This window comes from Rhamphochromis sp. 'chilingali' (genome assembly GCF_963969265.1).
Source record: "Rhamphochromis sp. 'chilingali' genome assembly, chromosome: 1".
Lineage (NCBI taxonomy): Eukaryota > Metazoa > Chordata > Actinopteri > Cichliformes > Cichlidae > Rhamphochromis > Rhamphochromis sp. 'chilingali'.
In genome coordinates, this window is record NC_137929.1 from 59,129,408 (window position 1) to 59,155,179 (window position 25,772).

At 41.9% G+C, this 25,772-nt stretch overlaps 1 protein-coding gene and 1 long non-coding RNA gene across 3 annotated transcripts in view; one reads left to right on the forward strand and one right to left on the reverse strand.

The window, feature by feature from the left end:
- Nucleotides 1-4,892, forward strand: part of LOC308402090 — a 78,134-nt gene extending 73,242 nt beyond the window's left edge. Inside the window, exon 4 of one of the 2 annotated variants that reach the window (XR_013972697.1) lies at nucleotides 4,771-4,886. This is a non-coding gene — a long non-coding RNA (uncharacterized lncRNA). Of the gene's footprint in view, nucleotides 1-4,770 lie in introns of both variants that reach the window. The other variant, XR_013972698.1, reaches the window with a different exon arrangement.
- On the reverse strand, nucleotides 4,199-24,871 carry LOC308401946 (NLR family CARD domain-containing protein 3-like). Its single transcript, XM_080890419.1, has 8 exons — nucleotides 24,803-24,871; nucleotides 24,255-24,387; nucleotides 23,232-23,345; nucleotides 21,835-21,954; nucleotides 18,471-18,604; nucleotides 16,522-18,304; nucleotides 10,916-11,086; nucleotides 4,199-4,873 (listed from the first exon to the last, which is right to left on the reverse strand). Exons 2-8 carry the CDS (start codon nucleotides 24,374-24,376, stop codon nucleotides 4,600-4,602), a joined length of 2,718 nt encoding a protein of 905 aa, XP_080746545.1. The 5' UTR covers nucleotides 24,377-24,387; nucleotides 24,803-24,871; the 3' UTR covers nucleotides 4,199-4,599.
- Nucleotides 24,872-25,772: the final 901 nt, after the last annotated feature.

Below are 25,772 nucleotides of genomic sequence, written 5' to 3' on the forward strand. Positions count from 1 at the left end.
CACCAGTAGGCAACGGGTGAAGTGTCTTGCCCAAGGACACAACGACCGAGACTGGCCAAGCCAGGGCTCGAACCGGCAACCTTCCGATTACAAGACAAACTGCCAACTCTTGAGCCACGATCACCCGTAGGCAATTTGGACAAAGATAGTGGTGCATTGGTATTCTTTTTAAGATTCATTTAATAAAACTATTGTAAAATATACCTATAATCACACTGCAATGCGTCTGTTATGATAGAAAATGTTAACTGTAACACAAATATATGTATGCCTATGACCATATTTGCATATATTTATGTGTGTGTGTGTTAAAGCCAATTGCAAGCCCATTGTGGCCATTAAGGTACAGAAATCAAAAGTACTGCTTTGTCATAATTTGCAGTTACCCAGACAATTAAATGGAACTTTATTTGATAAATTTAATTCAAAGACCCGACATCCCTAGCGAGATCAGGAGAAATAGACGGGGTGTCGTGCCGGGAGGGAGCGTCGTCACCCGAAAGGGAGACAAAACACACCATCTCTCCCTTCTGTAATCATGGGAAATGTGTGATTGCTCCCTAATAATATGGACGAGCTAACAGCAGACTGCAATTGCAATCTCTGAGAGCCCTTGTTCTAATATTAGGGGACTAAAATCATGCATCTCTGGACTCCACACTGCCCACCTTCACCCTGTATGTGTCATGCCCCACCAGAGACAATAAAACATTGGACTTACTATATGCCAGCACAAAGGAGGCATACATTTCATCACATCCAGCTCTGGGAAGATCCGATCACAGCCTGGTGCACCTTGTCCCTGTGTACAAACCCTTAGTGCGCTGACAGCCACAAATCAACCGCACAGTGCAGAGATGGTCAGAGGAGAGCGATGAGGTTATTAAGGACTGTTTTGTGTCTAATGTGTGGGAGGTGATTTGTGACGACCAGGGGAAAGACATTAAAAAAATTGTGACCTGCACTACCGATTACATGGTGCTTTTCTAACAACAAACCTATATAAATAGAGAATAAATTTGGCCCCAGTATCCCTGGGGGACACCACAACTAAATCTCCAAAGCTCACAGAGGAAGTCCTGTCAGATAGGTATGACCTGTACCACTCTAATGGAATGAGCTTGATGCCGCAATGCTCCAATCATGAGATCAAGATGCTGTCATCAACAGTATCAAAGGCAGCTGTCATCTTCAAAAGCAAAAGCACCGCTGAGTCTCCTGAGTCAGTGGCTAATAAAGATTGTTAAGAACTTTTAAAAGTGCAGTTTCAGGGCTGTGAAGAGCTTTAAAACCAGACTGAAACCTCTTAAGAACATTGTGTCCATTTACAGCTGAACAAATACAATATTTTCCAAAATTTTAAATAGAAAGGGAAGCTTTGAAATACGCCTGAAATTTGAGAGGACAGAGGAATCTGTGTTTTGAATTTACAAATTTGAGTTTAAGCACATAAATATGTTCTTTTTAATATTTAATTGTCTGTTGCCTCTAAGATTTAACGTAGGCTTTAACCGAAGTTCACCATTCCACAGTGACGCTGCAACACAGAGATAACCATAAAATGCATTTAATAGATTTTCTGTCCATGTATTTATCTTGCTATTCTCTAATTATATGTATATCTGTTGGTCTACAGACTGACCTTTGTGACAAATGCATTTTTCATCAACCGAAACATACAGTATGTGACAGGGGAGTATGTGCAGCCCTTTCTGTGACACTCAAAACTGAGCTAGCTGCTTCCTGTTTTATTGATCATCTGTCAGATCTTCACACATCTTGATAAGAATCCACCTGTGGAAAATACATTTGACTGGACATGATTTATGAGTGATTAGGTATTATGATTTATTGTGATTTGATAAGGTCCCATACTTGATAGTGCATGCCAGAAAACAAACCAAGCCTTGAAGTCCAAGGAATTGTATATAGAGTTAATAGACAGAATTGGAACCATTTCTGAAGCTCTCCACCAACATGGTCTGTATCATAGAGAGGTCAGATGGGACCCCCTCCTCAGTAAAAGACACATGATAGCCTGTTTACAGTTTGACAAAAGACAGCTGAAGGACTTGTGGACCATTAGAAACAACATTCACTGATTTGATGAAAAAAAGACTGAACTCTTTGGCTGTTAATATATTTTAGTATATATTCATATTTAAAAAATTGATACATTTGAAACAATTACAAATATTTTTCTGACTTTGTCACTATAGTGCATTGTGTGTAGAGATGAAAATGAATTTAATTCATCTTGGAATAAGACAGTACCATGACATAATGCAGAACCAGTTGAGTGTTCTGAATACCTTCCAGATGGACTGTACTCCTTTAACAAATATATGTATGTTCCATATACTGCAAAATTACAAAACAGGAATCCCATTTAATCCAGTATGTGGTGACAAACCCTTCTCTGAAGTGCAACATAACACACATAACACAAAAAACACTGCTGTATCAGTAATGAATCACCCCAAGCAAGACAATGTTCAACAGTGAAATTACAGCAGTGAAATTATTAAAATGTCTCATCGTAGAATAATAAACAAGGACCTGCACAATGAAAGTCTGCTTTTTAATTTGAAGACTAGCTAGATGGAAGCTATTGTACCTGAAAAGTATCCTTCAACTCAGAAGAGTATCTGGAGGTATGAAACTCAGTTGGTCCTTGGGTGTGAAACGAGTGCAATGAAACCTGTATCACAAGATTGTTCTTGGAAATAAATCAAAACTGAAGACAAAATCTTGTTTAGCTGGGTGAGCTGAATGTTTTAGAGTGTAGGAAAGTCAACAGTCTATTAACGACACACTAACTAGAGTTATACGAGTCATCCATCAAGTAAAGGTATACAGCAGTGGTGAAGTGGAAATTACCTCAGCACACTCTGAGGTGTTTTACCTCAGTCCTGTACTCCATTCACTGAAGAGAAGTTCAGCAGTTTCCAAAGACCTTATCCATGAACTGAAGCTTGACATTGGAGTTAAGGCCACACTGTCTGAGTAGAGTCACACTTTGACCACTGATTTCTTTCAGGGTCACTCTGCAGGAATCACTGCATGACTTGATCGGATTAAGATTAAAAGACTGATACATATGCTTCACATCATTTATTAGGAAAACAGTCATTTCATTTTCACCACAGAGAGGAATGACACATTTGCTTCTTAACTCTGAAAATAAACAGACATCAAACATTTTTGTGATTCATGACCCTGCGACAGACTGGCGACCTGTCCAGGGTGTATCCCGCCTCTCGCCCTATGACAGCTGGGATAGGCTCCAGCGCCCCCCGCGACCCTGAAAAGGATAAGCGGAAGCGAATGGATGGATGGATATATATATATATATATATATATATATATATATATATATATATATATATATATATATATATATATATATATATAACAATGATTCATCTTAAAATTATCTTTAATACTCTTGGAATTGACAGTGAAATACATAAATTAATCCCACTACAGTATCTAAATAATACTCACCACAAAACAGCATTTAAATTGAGGTCACTCTGCAGGAACACAATGAGACAGGACCAAGAACAGGAGAACATTAATTGTTACATCATATGACAAAAAGTCATACTAATCAAACAACATTAAAACTGAGTATAAGTGCATCCAGGATTTAATAATAATAATGGATTGGATTTATATAGCACTTTTCAAGGCACCCAAAGCGCTTTACAATGCCACTATTCATTCACTCTCACATTCACACACTTGCCAGTGTGTGAATGTGAGGCAAACTACAGTTGTAGTCACAGCTGCCCTGGGGCAGACTGACAGAAGCGAGGCTGCCATGTCCCGCCATCGGCTCCTCTGGCCAACACCAGTAGGCGGTAGGGTAAAGTGTCTTGCCCAAGAACACAACGACCAGGACAGAGGGCCCGGGGATCGAACCGGCGACCTTCTGAGCCATGGTCGCCCCAAATGTTTGCAATCAACTCATTGTTGTTACTATTACTGATCAGCCAGTGCTTCTTGGTGTAACCTGTTAAGATGTAGGTCCAGTAAGAAGTGAGCAGCTTGCTATTGTGAATGGGACAGAAGTAACATTTCCTGTCATATTTAGTTTTGATACAGACAAATTCACAGTTCATCTGTTTTCAAGAAGGAATTTTCCGTTTCTGAGAACATAATGGCTATAAAATATTTATTTAAATTTGCCGCATTTGCAGTTAGAAGCCATGCAGTGTCAAATCTCTATCAAAAAGCTATACACACTGTACTTAAAGAGCTGCTCTGCTCCTGTTTACTGTTTTCCACAGAAAGAGGTGGGTGTAGTTCCCATTCCAATTTGACTTGAATCCACAGACACTGAAAGGAGTTTCTAAGGTATGCAGACATGGTTAAAAAAAGATCTTGTGTTGTTTTGGACAGAAGTCCAGAAATATAGATTCTGTGGACATGTGAAACTAACAATTCAGAAACTTTTAGGACACGAGACCTTTAAATGTGCAGTTCAATGTTACCATATAAACTGCACATTTAAAGCTTTTTTCTCTAAAAAGAGGAGTAACTTTTACTTTTGTTACTGTGGATCATCACAAAGTCAGCCTTCTACACGCATCCTTATTCTCTTTGTATGTGTGATTGTTTTTTCTGCAGACACACTGATAAACAAAAACCAAAGAAATATTTTTCCTTCATAATCCAAGTCAAGTGAACTGACCTTTTAAACTGTAGTTTGCAGTGTGGACTCTCCAGGTAATCATACAGCTGTTTCATTCCTGAGCCCTCCAGGTTGCATCCTATTAGATCCAGACGTTTCAGATAGGGGGGGTTGGACTTCAGAGCACTGAGCAGAGCAGCACAGTTGTTCTCTGACAAAGTGACGTTCTCAAATCTGAATAACAATCATGTGAATTACAGAGTGTTATTTTATTAAATTACCTTTATCTTTTGAGAAACCAAGTAAACAGCTAATTGAGATGCAGACTATTGCAAACTGTACAGAATATTGTCAAGTGCAAACATGCAAAAAAAACCCCAAAAACCCCAAAACAAAACCCCCCACACACACAAAGTTGGTACTCGGCAAACCCAGTCTTTTGTGTTTTTTGTATTGGTTTCTTATGTTTATATTTTGTTCAAGTAGTGTGCTTTTCTTAAATTTAAGGGTTTAGTTGAGTTTATGAGATAAAGCTAAGTCTTAATATTGTTATTTATTGCCTTAAGTTGTAGTCTAGTTTAAGTCCTTTCATGTCTCCTTAATTATGAGTCTCGTCATGTCCCCTGGTGTAAGTCTGTTCTGGTCTTCTGAGTCATGTTATGTATTTGCTGTTTGTGTGTCAAGCCTGTGTCATGTCTGCATCTCTCTGTGTTTCCTGTTTTGTTTTGTTTAGGTCTTTTGTTCAGTGTGCATTGTTTTAGTTTCACCTTCTCTGTGGTGTCATGACGTTCATTTGTGTCAGTTGTGTCCCCGTGTGTTTCCACTTCCCTTAATTACCTCCTGTGTGTATTTAGTCTATGTACAGTGGACATAATGCGGAACCAGTTCAGTGGAACCCCAAAATTAATTAGTTCCCGAGGGTCTTTCGTAAGTCAAAAATTTTCGTAAGTCGAAGCACCCATTGCGTGTTTTGAGTGATGCGATGCTGAATGATAGGCTATAGGCTAATTGCTAACTAGAACAACAATACGTCGTTCAAGTGGAACAGCGAAGCACAAGAACAGAAGCCAAGGGGTTGTCACATGATTCGGAAGGCATTGTAGGCTCAGCCAATCAGAGCCAGCGGATTTCGTTACTCTGGCATTTTGCAGTAACACGGGCAGAAATATTGCCGTCCAACGCCTTCATAACTTGAATTTTTCGTGAAACGGGGTATTCGTAAGTCGGGGTTCCACTGTATTGTTGTTAGGGTTAATGTGTTGTAGGTTGCCATTTAAAAAGCTAGAATGCTTTTGTTTGATCCCTATGTAAACCATGCATATGAATATGTGCATGACCTCCATAAAGGAAACAAGCAGCCTTGAGAAGAACAGACTGCACTCAGTGAAGAAGCCACCTGGGTGGACAAGATAACCACAACAACCTAGGCGGGCTGCACTCACATCATATAACCACGCTTGCACAGCACACTTTGTAACCAAATATAGTAATTTGTCTTAGTTAACACTGCAACAAGCTTTATGAATATTCACTCTCTGAAGATATAAACAAGACTTGAACATGCCCTGAACACCATTGTCACACACAATAACATGACATGGGGTGGTACAACAGATGACCTGACACTGACTGGACAGAAAGACACAGACTAAATACACACAGGGGCTGATCAAAATAAAATGAAACACAAAAACACTGGGTCACCCAGAACCGTGACAGGGTTTTTAGTTGTTTCACAGTCTGGTCACTGCTTAGTCAGATATTTAGTTTTGCCCCACGGGTATCTTGCGTTGTATTTTTGTTTCTCATGTTTCAGCTCAATAAAGGCTCGCTTTTTATTCACGTTCAAATTCTGTTCCCCTGTGTCTGCATTTGGGTCCTCTACTCATACTCCATATGGTCTGTCCACAGACCATGATAGTAACACCCTTAAACAAAAACGGGATAATCCCAAAGTCAAAACTCCCAAGCACAATTTAAACAACATAGTATACACTGTGAAATTCTGCGTGATTGCTCAGACCTCTAAATGAGGTAAATGAAAGGACCACTCTCAAAACGCATGGCACAACCTAGAAGAGCCATATGGAACGCCAGGACTGCCATAATGAATTAATTAAATACACCATTAAATAATTAATTAAATGTGGCAATAATTAATTAAAATTGGAATTAATTAATTAAATAAATAGTTATGATATATGTAATTAATTAATTATTGACACATTTAATTAATTATTTATGTATTTCACGTTTTAATTAATTATTGACACATTTAATTAATTAATTATTGACATATTTAATTAATTATTTATGTATTTCACATTTTAATTAATTATTGACACATTTAATTAATTATTGACACATTTAATTAATTATTTAATGATATATTTATTTATTTCATTTTGGCAGTCTTGGCGCCTGGCTCTCATCATGAAATAATTTTATCTGTCAGCCTCACCCATCAAACTCAGGGGGCGGGGTTAACGCTGATCGAGTCAAAACCATTGCTTTGGCCTGGTGGCCATTGTTTCTAGCACACAACAACCGGCATGTGGAAGCTAACAGAACTGAGCTTTGAAAAACCCTGTTTGTGTGTTACCAAATACCGTTTTAATATTTTTTTAGAATGTAGTGGTTTAATCTTCATGTGTCTGGTCGGTTTGTCAAGATACAGCCTCTTTGCAAAAGTGTTTCGATGATTTCGGAGATGTCGTCCCAGTCTCACGGCAAAGCGTGGGATAGACCCGCTCGCCTCGCAAGCAATCCCACCGACAAAGCGCAGGCCCCGGTACACAGCTGTAGTAACCCCCGCTGACTTCTTTTACTGAGGTTATATTTATCGGTGTTTTATTTCCTGATGTTCTTATGTGTCCTACGTGTTTCAGTCGCCAATTCTGAATTATAACTAACATTAAAAACATGTTTAAGGAGGAGAGAGAGCAAATAAATCTGTTTAACATCTGATCTTTGGGTTTTTGTTCAGTAATCAGCGTGACCTGTGTATAAACACATAAAAGAGATAACGTTGGTGTTTCCGTCATGTAGTAACTGCTGGCTTTAACTGTACAAAGGTTGTTCGACACTATGAAACACATACAGACTTCATGATGTTCGGCTAATATTTTTATTGTGAATATTAATCATGCTGACCTCGCTCTGTACACCACGCAGCGAGGTCAGCATATCCACGATATCCTCAGCTCCATGAGTTAACACAAAGTTTCCCAGCTGACTATCTAACTGCCAACTATTCCAGAGACGTGAAAATATACAGCATAAAGAAAAGTGTAAGAGACTCAGCAGCAGATTAGAATAACAGTTATACATTTAATAAATCACCAAATGAATCCAAGAAACGAGCAAACCTGTTCCGACAATTTGAATTTGTATTCCCTCAGCTGCAGACTCGCTGCTGTTTAAATGTTTGAAAAGGAAGATTAGATATAAACAAACGTCAAACATAGACTCAGTCTGCCTTCACATTTGATATGAGGCCAGCACGTATAGTGGCCTCAGCAGGCTATTACTGAAATACACGTGCTATATCTTAAACTATGATATAAACAGGGAGGTCCTATTAACATGTTTAGTTTTAAAGGACACCTTCCTGCCTTTAGTCTCATTCATGAGCAGTATTCGTTTTCTTCTAACATCCAGAAGTCTGCACAATGTGTTTCATAGTTTGTAACAAGCCTTTGACAGGTAAACATAACATGACCGAAAAAGCAAAAAAAAAAAAAAAAAGAGAGAGAGAGAGAGAGAGAGAGAGAGAGAGAGAGAGAGAGAGTGTTGACATAAGAAGAGAAAATGCTCTCAATTATGGAGACAGGCAAATGGTTCATTTATGTTTGATGTGTGTTTATTCCTCCCTAAATATCGTCGGTGAAGTTTGCCATGCACGTCAGATTTTCCTGCGCATTTTTATACCTCTGCCAACAGAGAGAGAAAAAAAATCACATTCTAACAGACAGCTGGTGCTTAGAATACAGTTGAATAACTATTAAAAAACAGATGATATTTAGATGATAGTTCAGTCTAACACATGTGCCAGTGAACCATTAAACGTCTGTGAAACTATGCAGTTATGAAACGTAACTTTAACCTCAGCCAAACCGATTTGCTCAGTTGTAAATAAAACAGCGAAGTAAACGTGACCCGACAGACAGAACCTGAGTGAATGAAGTCCAGCGTTTAACCACTGAGAGCTAAAACTCAGCTGAGGTTTGAAAGCTGTGTGCCGGTGATTGGACATCAGCCGCTGATAAAGCTGTTCGCCTATAAAGTGCTCTGTAAGGAAACAAGCTCCAGCAGCTCTGCGCTCGGGGAAAATACTATATTTACTTATCTTGTGCAGAAAAATGCGCTGACATTGCGTTATATCGAGCACCGGCTGCCCAGTTAAACTGTGACTATCACCAGGTAACGTAGGCGTGTTTCTTGAATTAGCAGCAGGTGTTAAACAGCTGACAGATGAGGAGGAGGATGCATGCAGGTAAACTGAGGGTCTGCTGAGCTGATCGCTGGTTTCGTGAGAAAAATGTCAGCTTGTTCTTTATGTTACAGAAGCACAGAGACACAAGACCAGGCGGAAAGAGACGATCGTTCGGTGAAAATGAGAATCTGCGAATGCAACATGTGGAACACGGAGAGTGGAATATGTAAACAAACCGGTTAACGTAACCCCCTCGGTGCACTCTGCATGCTAACTGTTAGCAGAGCTAGTGAAATCTCTGAAAACATCTGAGCACTTTTGCAAACATGTTCTATGTTGACAACCTGACCAGACATACGTCGCGACATTCGCGGCTAAAACACTGTTAAAAGTGTAACTGGTGACAGAAAAACTACACCACCACCATTGCTGCCTGTGATTTGATCTGCATTCTGGGATAACTGGCTGCCCCAAGTCTACACAAGCAATCGATTATCTAGGATCGACCTGTTTTGACTTACTTTGCACGGCAACCAATCAAATGTTAGAGAAGCTGCATGGGCAGCGTTAACCCCGCCCCCTGAGTTTGATGGGTGAGGCTGACAGATAAAATTATTTCATGACGAGAGCCAGGCGCCAGGACTGCCAAAATGAAATAAATAAATATATCATTAAATAATTAATTAAATGTGTCAATAATTAATTAAAATGTGAAATACATAAATAATTAATTAAATGTGTCAATAATTAATTAATTACATGTGTCATAACTATTTATTTAATTAATTAAGTCCAATTTTAATTAATTATTGACACATTTAATTAATTATTTAATGGTGTATTTAATTAATTCATTATGGCAGTCCTGGCGTTCCATAGAGCCACACCAAAAGGACAAATACAGCTGCATCTAAAGGACAAAGGTCACTCTCACTCAAACTCACTTTCAAGGACACCAGTTGTGACATTATGGACAGAGAAGACAGATGGTTTGAGAGAGGAGTGAAAGCAGCCATTTACGTCCTCTGTGGATGACCATCATTAAACAGGTGGTGTCTTACGAAACCAACCATTAAGAACCTATTTGGGCTCCGTCTAAAACCTCAAACAAAAGTTTAGCACGTGTGTGTTTACGTGTAAGCTAGAGATTGTAACATTTATTTTTAGCAAATATAAACTTTACTTGCATGATGATTTTACTTCAGCTGTAAAAGCATTTATTTATTTTGACAGAAAAGATTTTATTCTAAAGTTTTGGACACAGTCTGTCTTTATTTGTATCTTAATTAAAAAATAAAAATGTAGACATTGACAGCTCTTCTTAAACCTACAGAACCCATCATACAACTGGTACACATGGATTAGAACTAAATAATGCTTTTAGAATTTGTTTATTTCATTGTTTATTTTTATCTTTAAAATGTCAGCATGTGAACAAGGTCTGACTATTAGTCAGCTGCTCTAAACTCTGGTGTTTGTCGCACCCACATTATCCCCCTAATATTTCCAGCTGTCATGGTTACTGGTACAATACTGGGCTGAAGATTTTTAGATTCCTGTAATTGTGTGTATGATTTCCCAATATTATACGTGCTGGATTTGAAGGAATCAATTAAAATATATCTTGTTCATTTAAACAGTTCCCACAATCACCCACTAAAATAGAGGTCCTGGATGAATAAAGTTAAGGTATACTATTGGAACCACAAAATAAATAAAAAAAATAAAGTTGGATCGGTGCCTCTGCATCATCTGTCTAACAACACAGCAGTTGAGTTATAAGGACATAACTTCACAGTTCAAAAGACCTTCAGAAATAACAACAGATTCAGTTAACTGACCTGAGTGTCTCCAGTCTGCAGTTTGGATGCCCCAGACTAGCAAACAGTGCCTCTGCTGGATCCCGCAGCTTGATTGAACTCAGCTGCAGCGCTCTCAGATTGGAGTTGTTGCATATCAGAGCTGAGGTCACAGTTTTACAGTGATTCTCTGAGAGCCAAACATCGTGAAGTCTGTGTTGACATATGTGTTAGAAAATATGTTATTATGAAGAAGACACATTATATTTACTTCATACACTTAATGAAAAACAACTGGACACTTTGTCTTGACATCAGTGTTTCAATTGATCTGAATGTTTGACATGAAACATTATTTATTCCCAGTCTCTGTCAGACCCACCGATTTTTAATCTTTCTGTAGATTTAATATGCAAGCCAAGGAGAGAAAAGAGGGACAGTTTTCAGGAATAAGCATGGCATAAATTATTTATCATAAGTCTGGTTTTACTTCACAACCTAAAACCTGGTAAATAGTTTGAAGTTTGCACTTTTGGCACAATTTGAATGGAGACTCGGCAAGGCTGCATCATGCTGCTACATTGTCTTCCATCTGTCGTGTGATTTGGATGTGCAGATGCATTCGTCGACTATTACGTGTTAGTCTCTTTTGCATATGATCAGTGGTTTATGGCCGCTCGTAGTGATGTTGTCAAGATTTGTTAAATAGATAATGTTTTTGCATAAGATAAAAGGTCTATATATCTATGACTTTACTCAGATTTCACAGAGTGTATATGTCACGGCTGGGGCGGCAGTCGTGTGGAGGGTGAGAAAGGAGGATCCAATAGCAGACAATGGCGGAGGTGCAAGTGGGTTTTATTTACAGTGCAGAAAACCAAGGTGTGGACAGAACCGAACATAAACCTAAACTGGGAAAACTAATGCAAAATGGAGGACACGAGGCGAGGGGCAGAGAGACACGAAGAAACATGGAACAGAGCAGACTACACGAGAGGTTCACAGAGAAACGCAGACGACGCCACGAGGAGCACAGGCAGACACCAACTATAAATACACACACCAGGTAATCAGGAAATGGCACACAGGAGGGGACACAGCTGGAACTAATGGGCATAACGAGGCAGACCTACAAAGTAAAACAGGAAACCCTAGACACATGGAACCAGACAAGACATTGAACTAAACAGACAGATTCACAAACAGATGGGGTGACATCATAGACAGAGGCACAGACGCAGACTCAAAGGCAGACTGAATATAACACATAGAACTCAAACCATCATCATCATCATCATCATCAACTAGAAAGTGAATACAAACTAAAAGCGCTAGGTCACTGACCCAGGACCATGACAGTACCCCCCCCCTCAAGGGCTGGCTCCAGGCAGCCCAACAGAAACACAAAACCCGCCCAAAACAAAACAGAAAACGACCCAACCAGGGCGGGCGGAGGGGGCCCAGGACGGAGGGACAGAGTCCAAAAAGACCCAGATGGCCAAGTTCAGGAGGCCGACCATGCGAATGGCAGCGGGGCAGGTCCGGATGCCAGCCACGCAGTAGGCAGTGGCGCGGAAACAGTTCTGGGGGCCGGCTGTGCGGACGGCAACAGCGGCGTGGAAACAAGTCCGGAGGCCGGCCACGCGGAAGGCAGTGGCGGCGTTCAGGAGGGCGTCCACGGTGGCGGAGATGCCCAACAGGCGGCCAGGCAGATGACCGACGATGTGGAGGTGGTAGTAGGGGACCTGAAGGCTGCGTGGCCCCTGCAGCCCCAGGTGAAGCGGAGGCTGGACCAGACGAGGCTGAAGCAGAGGCTGGACCAGACGAGGCTGAAGCAGAGGCTGGACCAGACGAGGCTGAAGCAGAGGCTGGACCAGACGAGGCTGGACCAGACGAGGCTGAAGCAGAGGCTGGACCAGACGAGGCTGGACCAGACGAGGCTGAAGCAGAGGCTGGACCAGACGAGGCTGAAGCAGATGCAGAGGCTGGACCAGACGAGGCTGAAGCAGAAGCGGAGGCCGGACCAGGCAAAGCAGCTGATGAGGATGCTGAAGCTGGACCAGGCAAAGCAGCTGATGAGGATGCTGAAGCTGGGCCAGGCAAAGCAGCTGATGAGGATGCTGAAGCTGGACCAGGCAAAGCAGCTGATGAGGATGCTGAAGCTGGACCAGGCAAAGCAGCTGATGAGGATGCTGAAGCTGGACCAGGCAAAGCAGCTGATGAGGAAGCTGAAGAGGAGGCCACTGCAGGTGATGCGGAGGCTGGACCAGGCGAGGATGAAGCAGTGGCTGGACCAGGCGAGGATGAAGCAGTGGCTGGACCAGGCGAGGATGAAGCAGTGGCTGGACCAGGCGAGGATGAAGCAGTGGCTGGACCAGGTGAAGCGGATGAAGCCGAAGCATGCGCTGGACCAGGCGACGCTGAGGATGCTGAATCCGGACCAGGCGACGGCGTGGAGGATGCAGCAGAGGCCGGGCCAGGCAACGGCGTGGAGGATGCAGACGGAGGCGCTGCAGCAGGTGGCGGCATGGATGAAACTGCTGCTGCAAGCGTGGATGAGGCTGCTGGTGGAGCAGCTGGTGGCTGGACGGGCTCCTCGGGCCCCCCAGCTGACGAGGAAGGAGGCTGGACGGGCTCCTCGGGCCCCCCAGCTAACGAGGCAGAAGGCTGGACGGGCTCCTCGGGCCCCCCAGCAAAAACAGTCTCAGAACCAGTGGGCACTGGAGCCCCTGGCACACACAGAACAGAACCAGCAGGTGCGGAGACCTCTGGCAGGGACGCAACAGAACCAGCAGGCACACGGGCCTCTGGCAGGAACGCAACAGGACCAGCAGGCACACGGGCCTCTGGCAGGGACAGAACAGGACCAGCAGGCACACGGGCCTCTGGCAGGGACAGAACAGGACCAGCAGGCGCGGGGACCTCTGGCAGGGACAGAACAGAACCAGCAGGCACACGGGCCTCTGGCAGGGACAGATCAGAACCAGTAGGCACACGGGCCTCTGGCAGGAACAGATCAGAACCAGTAGGCACACGGGCCTCTGGCAGGAACAGATCGGATTGCGGCTGCGCGGAGCACCGACCCTGCTCAGGCAGCGACAGCCGGGTGCAGTCCTGAGCTGGGTTCTTAGCCTCCAGGGGTCCAGAGTCAGCTGAGGGCTGTAACTTAGCTTCTGGTGAGGCCCTGGAGCAAGTAACAGTCTCTAAACTAGCCAGCTGTTGAGGGACGATTGCATTTTTAACGTGCTTGACTCTCTGCGAATAATGCGTACTAGAAAAAGAGTCCAAAATGGGAGGCACAGGCACAGCCTCCCGTACAGAGGGAGTCGGTGAAGACGGAGACGGCATAGATGACCGGGCTAGCGGGGATGCCGGGGGCCGAGTTGAATGCTGTAGTGCATCTACACGAGCTTGCGGCAGTGCATCTACACGAGCTTGCGGCAGTGCATCTACACGAGCTTGCGGCAGTGCATCTACACGAGCTTGCGGCTGTGCAGCTAAACAAGGCAAAGACAGCCGAGCAGGAGAATGAACAGGCAACAAACAGTTCTCATTGTCATCTGCCGCACCAAACAAAGCCCCTGAATAAACTGTCCCACAGTCCAAAACAGACAAGGGGTCCTTCCCACTAACCACAGCCGGTGGCTCTGAAGTCCTGATATCCGGCTGCGGGGTGACGCGCTGACGCCGCGATCGTCGCCTCCTCCCTGCCGACGGCTCCGACGGGCTGGGCAAAGTCTCCTCCAGCGGGCCGGGTAACTCCTCCGGCGGGCGAAGCTGACGTGGCCGTTCCGGGGCGGCTGTAGCCCGCTGCTGCTGGACAAAGCCTGTGGATCCCCGAGCTTGCACCACCCCCCGGGCTTTATGCAGGTCGCAAACGAAGGCTGAAACTCCCTTAAGCTGGCAGAGGTAGGGATTTCCCTCCAGGATTGCCTCGATGGCGTTTAACCCCACCACTTTTGCCCGTGCGTTGGTGGTGTGGGTTACCCAGTCCATCAGGCGTTGGATGCGTGCGAGGTCACTCTCTCCGGACAAAGCTGCTGGATCCATCTTGTGGTGGCGTCGTACTGTCACGGCTGGGGCGGCAGTCGTGTGGAGGGTGAGAAAGGAGGATCCAATAGCAGACAATGGCGGAGGTGCAAGTGGGTTTTATTTACAGTGCAGAAAACCAAGGTGTGGACAGAACCGAACATAAACCTAAACTGGGAAAACTAATGCAAAATGGAGGACACGAGGCGAGGGGCAGAGAGACACGAAGAAACATGGAACAGAGCAGACTACACGAGAGGTTCACAGAGAAACGCAGACGACGCCACGAGGAGCACAGGCAGACACCAACTATAAATACACACACCAGGTAATCAGGAAATGGCACACAGGAGGGGACACAGCTGGAACTAATGGGCATAACGAGGCAGACCTACAAAGTAAAACAGGAAACCCTAGACACATGGAACCAGACAAGACATTGAACTAAACAGACAGATTCACAAACAGATGGGGTGACATCATAGACAGAGGCACAGACGCAGACTCAAAGGCAGACTGAATATAACACATAGAACTCAAACCATCATCATCATCATCATCAACTAGAAAGTGAATACAAACTAAAAGCGCTGGGTCACTGACCCAGGACCATGACAGTATATTTGTTACTAATTTGATTTGAATTATTTTGGATGAGGATAAAGTGTAAGATAATGGGGAATTTCAGTTTTTACTTTACAATTTTGTTTAGTGTAACATTTACAGTTAAGTTGTATTTTCTTTCCTTATTTCGTTTTTACGTTCTGTTCCTTTAATACATCATAATTGTGCACAGGGGGAGTAGTCACAATCGGCACTGTGGACTAACGGGGCTTTAACTAGCTGTGGAGTCAAACAGTTTTCTTACCATGTTTGGCAGTGTGCAGAACATTCAGACATATGACAATATGAGAGCATGTGGGTGGGAATGGATGTTTGTATCTGTGTGTGCCTATTTGTCTGTGTCTGCTGTCCATTTGTAAGCTGCCATTTCACTCGTAGTCTAAATAGGCAGCTGGTCTTATTACCTGTTTTATTTTATGACAGACGCAGCTCTTAAGACGCTTCTTTTATCCTGACATTATTGGAAGTTACAGTTGATTAGGACCTACCCAGTTCTTATGTGTCAAATGTAAATAGTCCAATGTATACTGTTTGTGGATGATTGTAAACTGTTTGTGAGCAATGGAAGAATATTTTTGTTTATTTGTTACAAATATAATACCACGTGTACAGCCTGACTACCAGCTAGTGTTTCCGCAGCAATAGTTGTCACTGACTTTTGTATTTGCACTGCTGAAATCAAATCACTATGACAACATTCAGTGTTATCCCATCCTTTTCACATGTGGCCACAATGGCTGCTTCAACTGAAGCTATAGACATGCAAAAAATTAACTAACCAGAAAATTATTGAGTAAAAAATAGTTTTTTATGGGATTTAAGTAGCTTTAAAAGACACTCTTAAACTGACATTTAATGTTTCTAATAAATAAATAAATTAAATAAATAACAGGAACAGTGTAAAAAGAATCATGAGAATGTTATAGTAAGAATCATTTAAAGAACTAAACTATAAATCTACTCTAATTTATATTATTAATCACATCTGGACTCACCGAGCCTTTCTGCAGTTCCTCACAGCTGCAACAAGTCTCTGTCGTCCCTCCTGTGATGTGTTGTATTTCATCAGATCCAGTACATCCAAAACCTCCTCTGACATCTGCAGCATATATGCCAGAGCTGAGCACTGAATTCCAGAGAGTTTCTTCACAGATTTGTTCTCTGACTTCAGGAAGTCTTGGATCTCCCGATGTACCGAAAGGTCATTCATCTCCATTAGACAGTGGAAGATGTTGAGGCTTCTGTCAGGACACTTATCATAAGTTTTAATCTCCTTCAGGTTGTTGATGACTCTCTGGACGATTTGTGGACTGCTCTTTGTCTGACCCAGCAGACCACCTAAGAGTCTCTGGTTGGACTTCAGAGTGAGGCCATGAAGGAAGCGAACAAACAGTTCCAGGTAGCCGCTGTCACTTAGGAAAGATTTCTCCATGGCATTGCTCAAAAGATCTTCCAGAGATGAGATGTCTTTGCTAAGGAAGTCCTGCAGCACCTCTGTCTTCCTGTTGGTGTAACAGTGGAACATGTAGACTGCAGCCAGAAACTCCTGAATGCTCAGATGAACAAAGCAGTAAACTGGTTTCTGGAAGATCACAGATTCTTCTTTGAAGATCTCTGTACAAATTCCTGAGTACACCAAGACCTCTGTGACGTCCAGACCACACTGCTCCAAGTCTTCTTGGTAGAAAACGATATTTTCTTTCTCCAGATGTTCAAATGCTAGCTGCCCCAACTTCAGAAGAGCTTCCCTGTCAGCATTGGTAAGCTTCTGTACACCTGTCCCATGCCCTTCAGAGTATTTGTGCTTTTTCTTCTTTATCTGAACCAGCAGGAAGTGTGAGTACATGTCAGTCAGGGTCTTGGGCAGCTCTGCTCTCTCCTCTGTAGTCAACATGTGCTCCAGAATTGTAGCAGTGATCCAGCAGAAGACTGGGATCCCACACATAATGTAAAGGCTCCTGGATGTTTTCAAGTGGGAGATAATTCTGCTGGAGAATGCTTCATCTCTGAATCTTCTCCTGAAGTACTCCTCCTTCTGAGAGTCAGTGAAGCCTCGCACTTCTGTCATCCTGTCAACACATTTAGGAGGAATCTGACTGGCTGCTGCGGGTCGGGAAGTTATCCAGATGAGAGCAGAGGGAAGCAGATTCCCCTCGATGAGATTTGTCAGCAGCTCACTGATGGTTGACTTCTGTGTGACATCAGACAAAAGCTTCCTTTTTGTGAAATCCAACAAAAGTCTGCTTTCATCCAGGCCATCAAAGATGAACAAAAGATTACACACAGTGAGCTTCTCTGCTGTGACGCTCTGTAATGTTGGATAGAAATCATGGATCAGCTCCAGGAGACTGTACTGCTCATCTCTGACCAAGTTCAGCTCTCTGAATGAAAGCACAACCACCGCACTGATGTGTTGGTTTTCTAAGTTCTCTGCCCAGTCCAGAGTGAACTTCTGCACCAAGAAGGTTTTTCCAATGCCAGCAACGCCATATGTCAGAACCACTCTGATGGGTCTTTGTTGGTCAGGCAAGGCTTTAAAGATGTCCTGGCAGCTGATTGGTGTTTCAAGGAGGATATTCTTCTTGGAAGCGCTCTCCACCTGCCTCACCTCATGTTGGAAGCAAAATTCTTTATTCTGTCCCTCAGTGATGTAGAGCTCAGTGTAAATCATTCTGAGGAGGGCTCCACATCCTGTTTTATTAGTTTCCTCAGTCACATGTTCATATCTTGTTCTCAGACTGAGCTTTAGTGCATCTGAAATTTTCTGCAGATGAGCATCTGTTGACAGAAATTAAAACCAAAAACCCATAAAACTAGAGAGCAAGAAAACTGGTTAATGTGTCAATAGCATAATAAGAAGTGCAGTTTTTCCAAAAAAAAAAAAAAAAAATCAGTCCATCAGCAGAAAGGTGTTAAGTCTTTCTTTTTCAACAGCTGCTCTTACTGGTTGTCTGCAGACCAGGTCTGGTTCTGGATCTTTCTCCACATTGGGGACAGGAGGACTTTCTTGATGAATCCTTCAAGACATTCTGACACAAAGGACAGCAGGACAGTGGCTCCCCAACCAGTGCCACATCTCTGTGAATACCAAAATAAATTCAGAATATACCCAAGTTTACATACCTTCTGGAAACTTTGTTTCAAAGACAGAAACACGTAATGAAATAGGACATGTCAGTGCTCATGTCTATAGCTAATAAATTGTGAATGACCCAGAAACATTTGCTTGGAATGCATTAACACATAGGCAAAGATAGTTAGACTTCATAAAAAAAGTTCTTTCTGCTGACAACTGACTATCAGCTCAGTTTTGGACAAACAGTCTATTAAAATGGTAAATGGCCTGAATTTGTATAATGCTTTACTCAGTCCCTAAGGACCCCAAAGCACTTTACACTACATTCAGTTATTCACCCACACAATGGCAAGCTATTGTAGCCACAGCTGCCCTGGGGCGCACTGACAGAGGCGAGGCTGCCGGACACTGGCGCCACCGGGCCCTCTGACCACCACCAGTAGGCAAACATGGGGTTAGTATCTTGCCCAAAGATATTTGGCATGCAGGAGACAGCCTGGGATCAAACCACCGACCTTCTGATTAGTGGCTGACCTGCTCTGCCACCTCAGCTATAGCCACCCCATATTACTTCATGTTTATGGCCTAGGTTCGTCATTTTAAATCGATTTTAAAAAGAGCCTGCTTGGGGAAAAACAAAAAGACAAAACAAAAAAGATTATCAAAGCCTTTCTCAAAAAGACTAGAAAAAAGCTGGCATGTTAAAAAAAAGTTCACCCAAATAATTCCCTGTTTTTGGAAGACAGAATTTACCCAGAGCTTTGAAGAATGGTGCCTTATGCTCTCCACAGACTTTAATAATAATAATAATAATGGATACTTTATTGATCCCCATGGGGAAATTACTTGTTTTTCTCTGCATTTGACCCATTCACTCAGTGAAGCAGTGGGCAGCCCACTAAGCAGGCGCCCGGGGAGCAGTGTGTAGGGACGGTACCTTGCTCAGGGGTACCTCAGGGTAGCCGTTAAGTGGATTCGAACCGCCGACCTTCCGATCATGGGGCGACCACTTTACCTACTGAGCTATCCCTGCTATCCCTGGTTCATGACTGAAGACTGGACGATAATCTCTGGACTTGTGACTGTTCATGGATATAGAGCTGGATCCTGGAAATAATTTTTATCCTTAAATAATTGTAACCAAGGAATTGGCAGTCTTGCTACGAATGTGTTCACATTACTAGTGATGTGCGGATCGATCCTGAAATATCGATTCCTCCGATACCAGTCATTTATGTTCTAGGATCGATTCTCACATTAAAATATCAATATTTTTAATAATTGAAGGTTAATTTGTAGTTTATCATTAACAGCAACACAGTGGAAAGAAACTATAACATTTGGATTGTCTACATTCAAAGGAACTACTTCCTCTTCCGCCTTTCATAGTCATGTGCGAAATACGGCTGTATAAATGTCTCGCAGCGCCTTGGCGTGCGCACTCACAACAATGGCTGAGCCTAATTGTGCGGACGTATTTTACCTCCACAAACAGAGCTGAGACGTGGTTTGAGATACATGTGGCAAAAACGTGCTCCAAGAGTGAGGTGTTGTGGCTATACTTTCCCAAGCTTGAGACCTCAGAATTAGGGAGACAATCAAAAGGGCACATATTACAGTGTTTATTTATCGGATAAAATACGTTAAATGTCACCGTTATTATTGGCCGGCCTGGAAACAGCGGGGGTGTCCAAATTCAGAGGCTGCTTCCACCTGAGGACCAGCCCTTCGCGGTCTAAAGAAAGCCGGGTAGTACGTCATGAGTTCCCTCGGTGGAGTGAAACTCAGCCGTCTGCTCCTTGCTCTCTAAAACATAACCGGGCGCTGGCGTAAACTCTCGACCGTCTCACACTTTCTTTAATTAGTTTTCTGTTTGACGTTTATTCAGCTGTGTGAAAACCCCGGAGGAACCCACCCGAGGGATTAATAAAGTTAAATTTAATTTAAACATTTAAAAGCCAAACCGATTTACTCACGAACAAACAAAACACTGAAAAGGCCAAACAATTAACATTTTTAAATTATCAAAGTGACTTATATATCATGTTTAACCCGAGTAGTGAAAGCCTGCGGGGGTTTGAAGACGATGTGTCGATCGGCTCAGATATTTGAAGTTTACACAGCTACATTCTCACCTGAAAACATGTTAAAAGTTGGGTTTTTTTGCGACCCAGAAAGAGAAATAAGAGTAATATTAAAACTAAGCAGCTGCCGCCATTGTTGGAAACTGGAATTGGATCGGCCGCGCTATGAATTCTGCAATATGGTTTTTCAATTTTGTTGTCCAGGTGGAAATTCGGGAGAATGGTGGCTCCGGGATTCTCCCGGAAAAATCGGGAGGGTTGGCATGTTTGGTTGTGGCAACATCACTAACCTTGTCAAACACCTCAGAGTAAATCATATCACAGAATTTGAGGCGCGTATGTTGAGACGAATCGCGTCTCTCACGGAGTCCTTTAGTGCTGCAGGCAGGCAACGTGTTCAAATAGCGCACAACTTCAGTTTTTTTTTATTTCTATATGATGAACAAGTAATCTGATGTCCTGTAATCATTATGACGCTATAATTTGAGATACAATAAATAAAATACGTTTTTTTTTGTATAAAGTATCGGTATCGGATCAGTATCGTCGATACCACCCTGAAAAGTACTTGGTATCGGATCGGAAAGGAAATCAGTGGTATCGCACATCACTACACATTACAGGTGTGTGGTTGGGAGCATCTAACCAATTAAGATCATGGTTGAATGCACTGATAGGAGAGCAGTAGGTAACATCCTAAGACCCAAGCTCTTCCACAGCATGCATTTTAAATTTCTCTGTGATATTTGTGCTGATTGGGACCCGCTGAATGTAAAAACAAAGAATCTAAATAACTCAAAATGTGATGTCCACATATGTGGATGCCAGGTCCTAGGAGGTTAAAGATAAAACTACAAAACTTAATGGATAAACAATATAAATATGTTAAAAAAATCATACAAACTGAAAGAAACACACAATTGTTGCTCATATATGAGACTTTCCAGACTTTTCCAGATGAATTTCCAATGAATTCCTCCAAAAGCAGTCATTTCACACCTTGATATTTAATTTTAAATAAAACCTGTCGCTAAAGTGGTTGAGAAAATTCCAGTGACCCCACCCCACAAACCCATTTGAACTAATACCCAAGACTGCAAAAAGCAAAATCATCTTCAGTTCAGTTTACAACAGAAGGAACCTCTTACTTTGTGCCTGAGGATCCAGGATCATGACTGAAGACTGGAGGATAATCTCGAGAATTGTCGCTGTTCATGGACATACTGCTGATGTCTGGAAACTCTGCTCTGTGTTTGTGCCACTGATGTCTGGAAGCACAAACACAGAATGAAACACACATTGTTCTTCTACTTCTATGTTCCTGTTGTTGGCCATTAAGCTGGTGCTCTGTCAGTGTCAGACTCATGAGGCCGAAGCCCTGGATGTTCTCAAAACCACTGTACTTTCTGTAGGGGAAGCTGGCACCATGGTCATCCTTTTTAAGCCACTTTTGAATCCTTAGTTAATATTTTTGAGTTTGTTTTTTGTTTATTTCTTTCTGTTACATATCAAAGTCATTTTCCTTTCATCTGGATTAACTAATCCTGGCAACGGGAATCGGGATAATAAGTCACACAAAGGTAGTTAATTAACTCGCTATTTTAACACAGGGTTAGCTACGCGCATGTTGACGTGAAAGGTGTTTAGTTGGCATCATCTAACTAATCATCATGGATAAGTATACTGTTAAAAGAGCAGTTATTTTAAAAATGAAAGAGAAAATTAAAAGGTCAAACACATACAGAGAGACAGCAAACCAGCTGCTTTGTGAGAGGTTGTTCGACAAAAGTAATTAAGTCAAGACAGGTGGGGTTGGTGCGTGTGTGCGCTGCTCTGCTGGATTCTTTGTAGCACCGGGCACACAGCCCAGAACTTGTCTTAGCGAGAAAAACCTTTAGCTGCTTGATTAGGATGACTAAGCGTAATTTAGATGATTGGGATTTCATTGTTTCTGATTGGAATACAGCTTTCAAGAACTCGGGTCTTTTCCTATTGAGTTACATTTACACAGAGACAGGTGTTTCATGGCCAAAGCATGCCCATTTCTCTCCTCCAATGTCTCTCCTTTCAAAGATGAGACCATAGGCAGATTCAAGTGATTTGTTTTTGTGACTATTGTTTGTTGATTTTATTGCTTTGCTCCGGCTGAATACAGTGGCTTGAAAAAGTATTTGGCCCCTTGAACTTTCCCACATTTTGTCACATTACAGCCACAAACATGAATCAATGTTATTGGAATTCCACGTGAAAGACCAACACAAAGTGGTGTACACGTGAGAAGTGGAGCGAAAATCATACATGATTCCAAACATTTTTTACAAATGTTTTTTTACAAAATTTACAAAGTGGGGTGTGTGTAATTATTCAGCCCCCTGAGTCAATACTTTGTAGAACCACCTTTTGCTGCAATTGCAGCTGCCAGTCTTTTAGGGTATGTCTCTACCAGCTTTGCACATCTGGAGACTGAAATTCTTCTTAAATAATATTAAAGACTGCAAAAAACAAAATCATATTTGCTCAATTTACAACAGAATCAGTCACTTACTTTGTGAATGAGGGTCCAGGTTCATGACTGAAGACTGGAGGATAATCTCGAGAATTGTCACTGTTCATGGACATGGATCCTGAAAACTCTGCTCTGTGTTTGAGCTGCTGATGTCTGGAAACACAAATATAGAATGAAGCCCAGATTGTTCTTCTACTTGGTGGCCATTAAGCAGCTTATCCCTCTGTCAGACTCATGAAGCTGAAGCCCTGGATGTTCTCAAAGCCACTGGAACCATGGTCATCCTTTTAACACGACTCTTGAATCTATAGTTAACATTTTCAGTTTTGTTTAGGTTTTTATGTTACATATCCAAGTTATTTTTCATTCATCTGCATTCACTAATTCAAACACTGGTAAAAAGGATAATGAGTCACACAAAGCTAGTTAATTGAGTCTCTTAATTAAAGGTCTAGCTATGAGCATGTTCCTTTGTAAGGTGTAGCATCTAACCAAATCAAAATCATACATAAAGTAGAAGAGCAGCTATATTACAAATGAAAATAAAACTACAAAACTTCATGGGGAAAAATGTAAAGAGATTAAGCACATATTACAGAGAGACAGCAACACAGCTAAAAATATAACTGTGTGAGTTTTTCGAGTGCTTTGATCAAAATGACTGGAGAAGAGCTAAAATGTCAATAAAGCCTAAAATAATAATAATAATAATAATAATAATAATAATAATAATGATAATGATGATAATAATAATAATAATAATAATAATAATAATAATAATAATAATAATAATAATAATAATAATAAAATCTAGTCAAGTTGCTTAATTGTAATTTCAACCATGTGTTACAGTACACAGTGAAACAAGACAGTGTTCCTACAAGACCCATGGTGCTACACATAACAGAAAATCAACACAGGACTGCAAAACACAGGGCAACACCAGACAGAGGTGAATGATACAGACACAAGACAGTTAAACAGAAAAGTGCAACATTGAGAGTGGGTTGTGCAAAAGACAAAAAGTGGTGTTGTATAAGTAAAACAGAAACAGTCTCTTACTTTGTGCCTGAGGATCCAGGATCATGACTGAAGACTGGAGGATAATCTCGAGAATTGTCGCTGTTCATGGACATACTGCTGATGTCTGAAAACTCTGCTCTGTCCTCAGCTAAGCTTTTCATCTTTAGGCAGTCTGGTAGAACAACAACGACTGTGAGTGCAGGTTGAAAATCCTGACAAACATATTTATAGAAACCTGTGACTTGCAGAACAGGAAATACAACACACATATGACACCTAAATACAAACACACACGCACACATAATAAACCTATTCGACCCGCCACCTAATGAATGAACAGATCCTTGTTCTCTCTTAAAAACCACAGAAAGACTGCTGACAGGAAGATGACCTGACCATGAAGCAAAGATTTGATGTTATCCATCATGCTTCTTTCTGGATTAAGTCACAAACTTGAGCACCAAAACTAACCAAAACAACATTCACAGTTTTTGTTCTAACTTGCGAAACATTCATGTCATGTTTTCCAGTCAGGAACTAATTTTCTGATTATTCTAAAAAACACATAAATGCACAGTAACACTCACCGTGTTTTTGTCCTCCTGTTTGTTTTTAATCCTTTGTTTCCGCCTCACCTTATGAGAGCAGTCCCTCCCCTCTCCACAGGAAGTTGAATGACTACATTCACTCACACTGCTGTGTGAGACACAGATTGGCTTTTTGAAAAGATTTATATTTGCATAAATGCCACCAGCATAGAGTCACTCACCCAGAGTGCTCAGATTACGAACTAAAACGACTTTAAACAACTAAAAATATGTCTTCAGATATTTTTAAACAAGCTCATTTTTTAAAAAATGTACTTATTTCAATTTGAACATGCATACAAATGATATTAGTCTCAGCAGTAGCTTTCACTGTGTCATGTGCCGATTTAGGGTTTGCTCCACCCACAGGTCAAAGGTCGAACCTTCATCTACTCCTCATTTTGCTAAGCGCTGAGATGTTGGTGTCACATAACAAGTCAATAAATGAAAACAATAATAATTAAAGGACAGTGTAATCACCAAAAAATTGGTTTCTTGCCCAAGAGCAACAACGTGCCATTGTGGGATATACTTTCAGCAGGGAAATGATATTCAGCACCCCTGTCATTTCAGCATTACTTTTTAGATAGTTATTTAATGTATTTATGTATTTTCTGTAACCATTATCACTCCGGTGGAAACACTTTGGGAAGCTGTGCCTCCTCTGGTTTTCTCCGTGGACCTCCGACACTGCCGTTAAGTCTAGTTGGACTTTTTGGTACAACATTGTTACCTTTTTCTCTACTTCACCTCCACCTGAACTTGTTACTTTATATAGAAATGCAGCATCTTACATCATCATTGTTACTGTATGCAAACAGTGTCCAGCTTTACTTTAGCCAGTTTTACTAACGTACTTTTTTACTTCAGAAAATCAGCCTCTCTGGGAGGCTGATTTTATAGCTGATTTCTTTACGCACTAATTTTCTACTATAGTTTACAACATAGCATTTGAATAAAGGTAATTCAG

What these genes read in the sequence shown, in the direction of transcription:
- LOC308401946 (XM_080890419.1), bottom strand. Translation starts at nt 24,376, where the DNA reads ATGAAAAGCTTAGCTGAGGACAGAGCAGAGTTTTCAGACATCAGCAGT. An exon ending in CCTGGACCCTCATTCACAAA is followed by an intron (nt 21,955 to 23,231) that starts GTAAGTGACTGA and finishes TTGTGCTTCCAG; the next exon opens with ACATCAGTGGCACAAACACA. An exon ending in CCTGGATCCTCAGGCACAAA is followed by an intron (nt 18,605 to 21,834) that starts GTAAGAGGTTCC and finishes TGGTATTCACAG; the next exon opens with AGATGTGGCACTGGTTGGGG.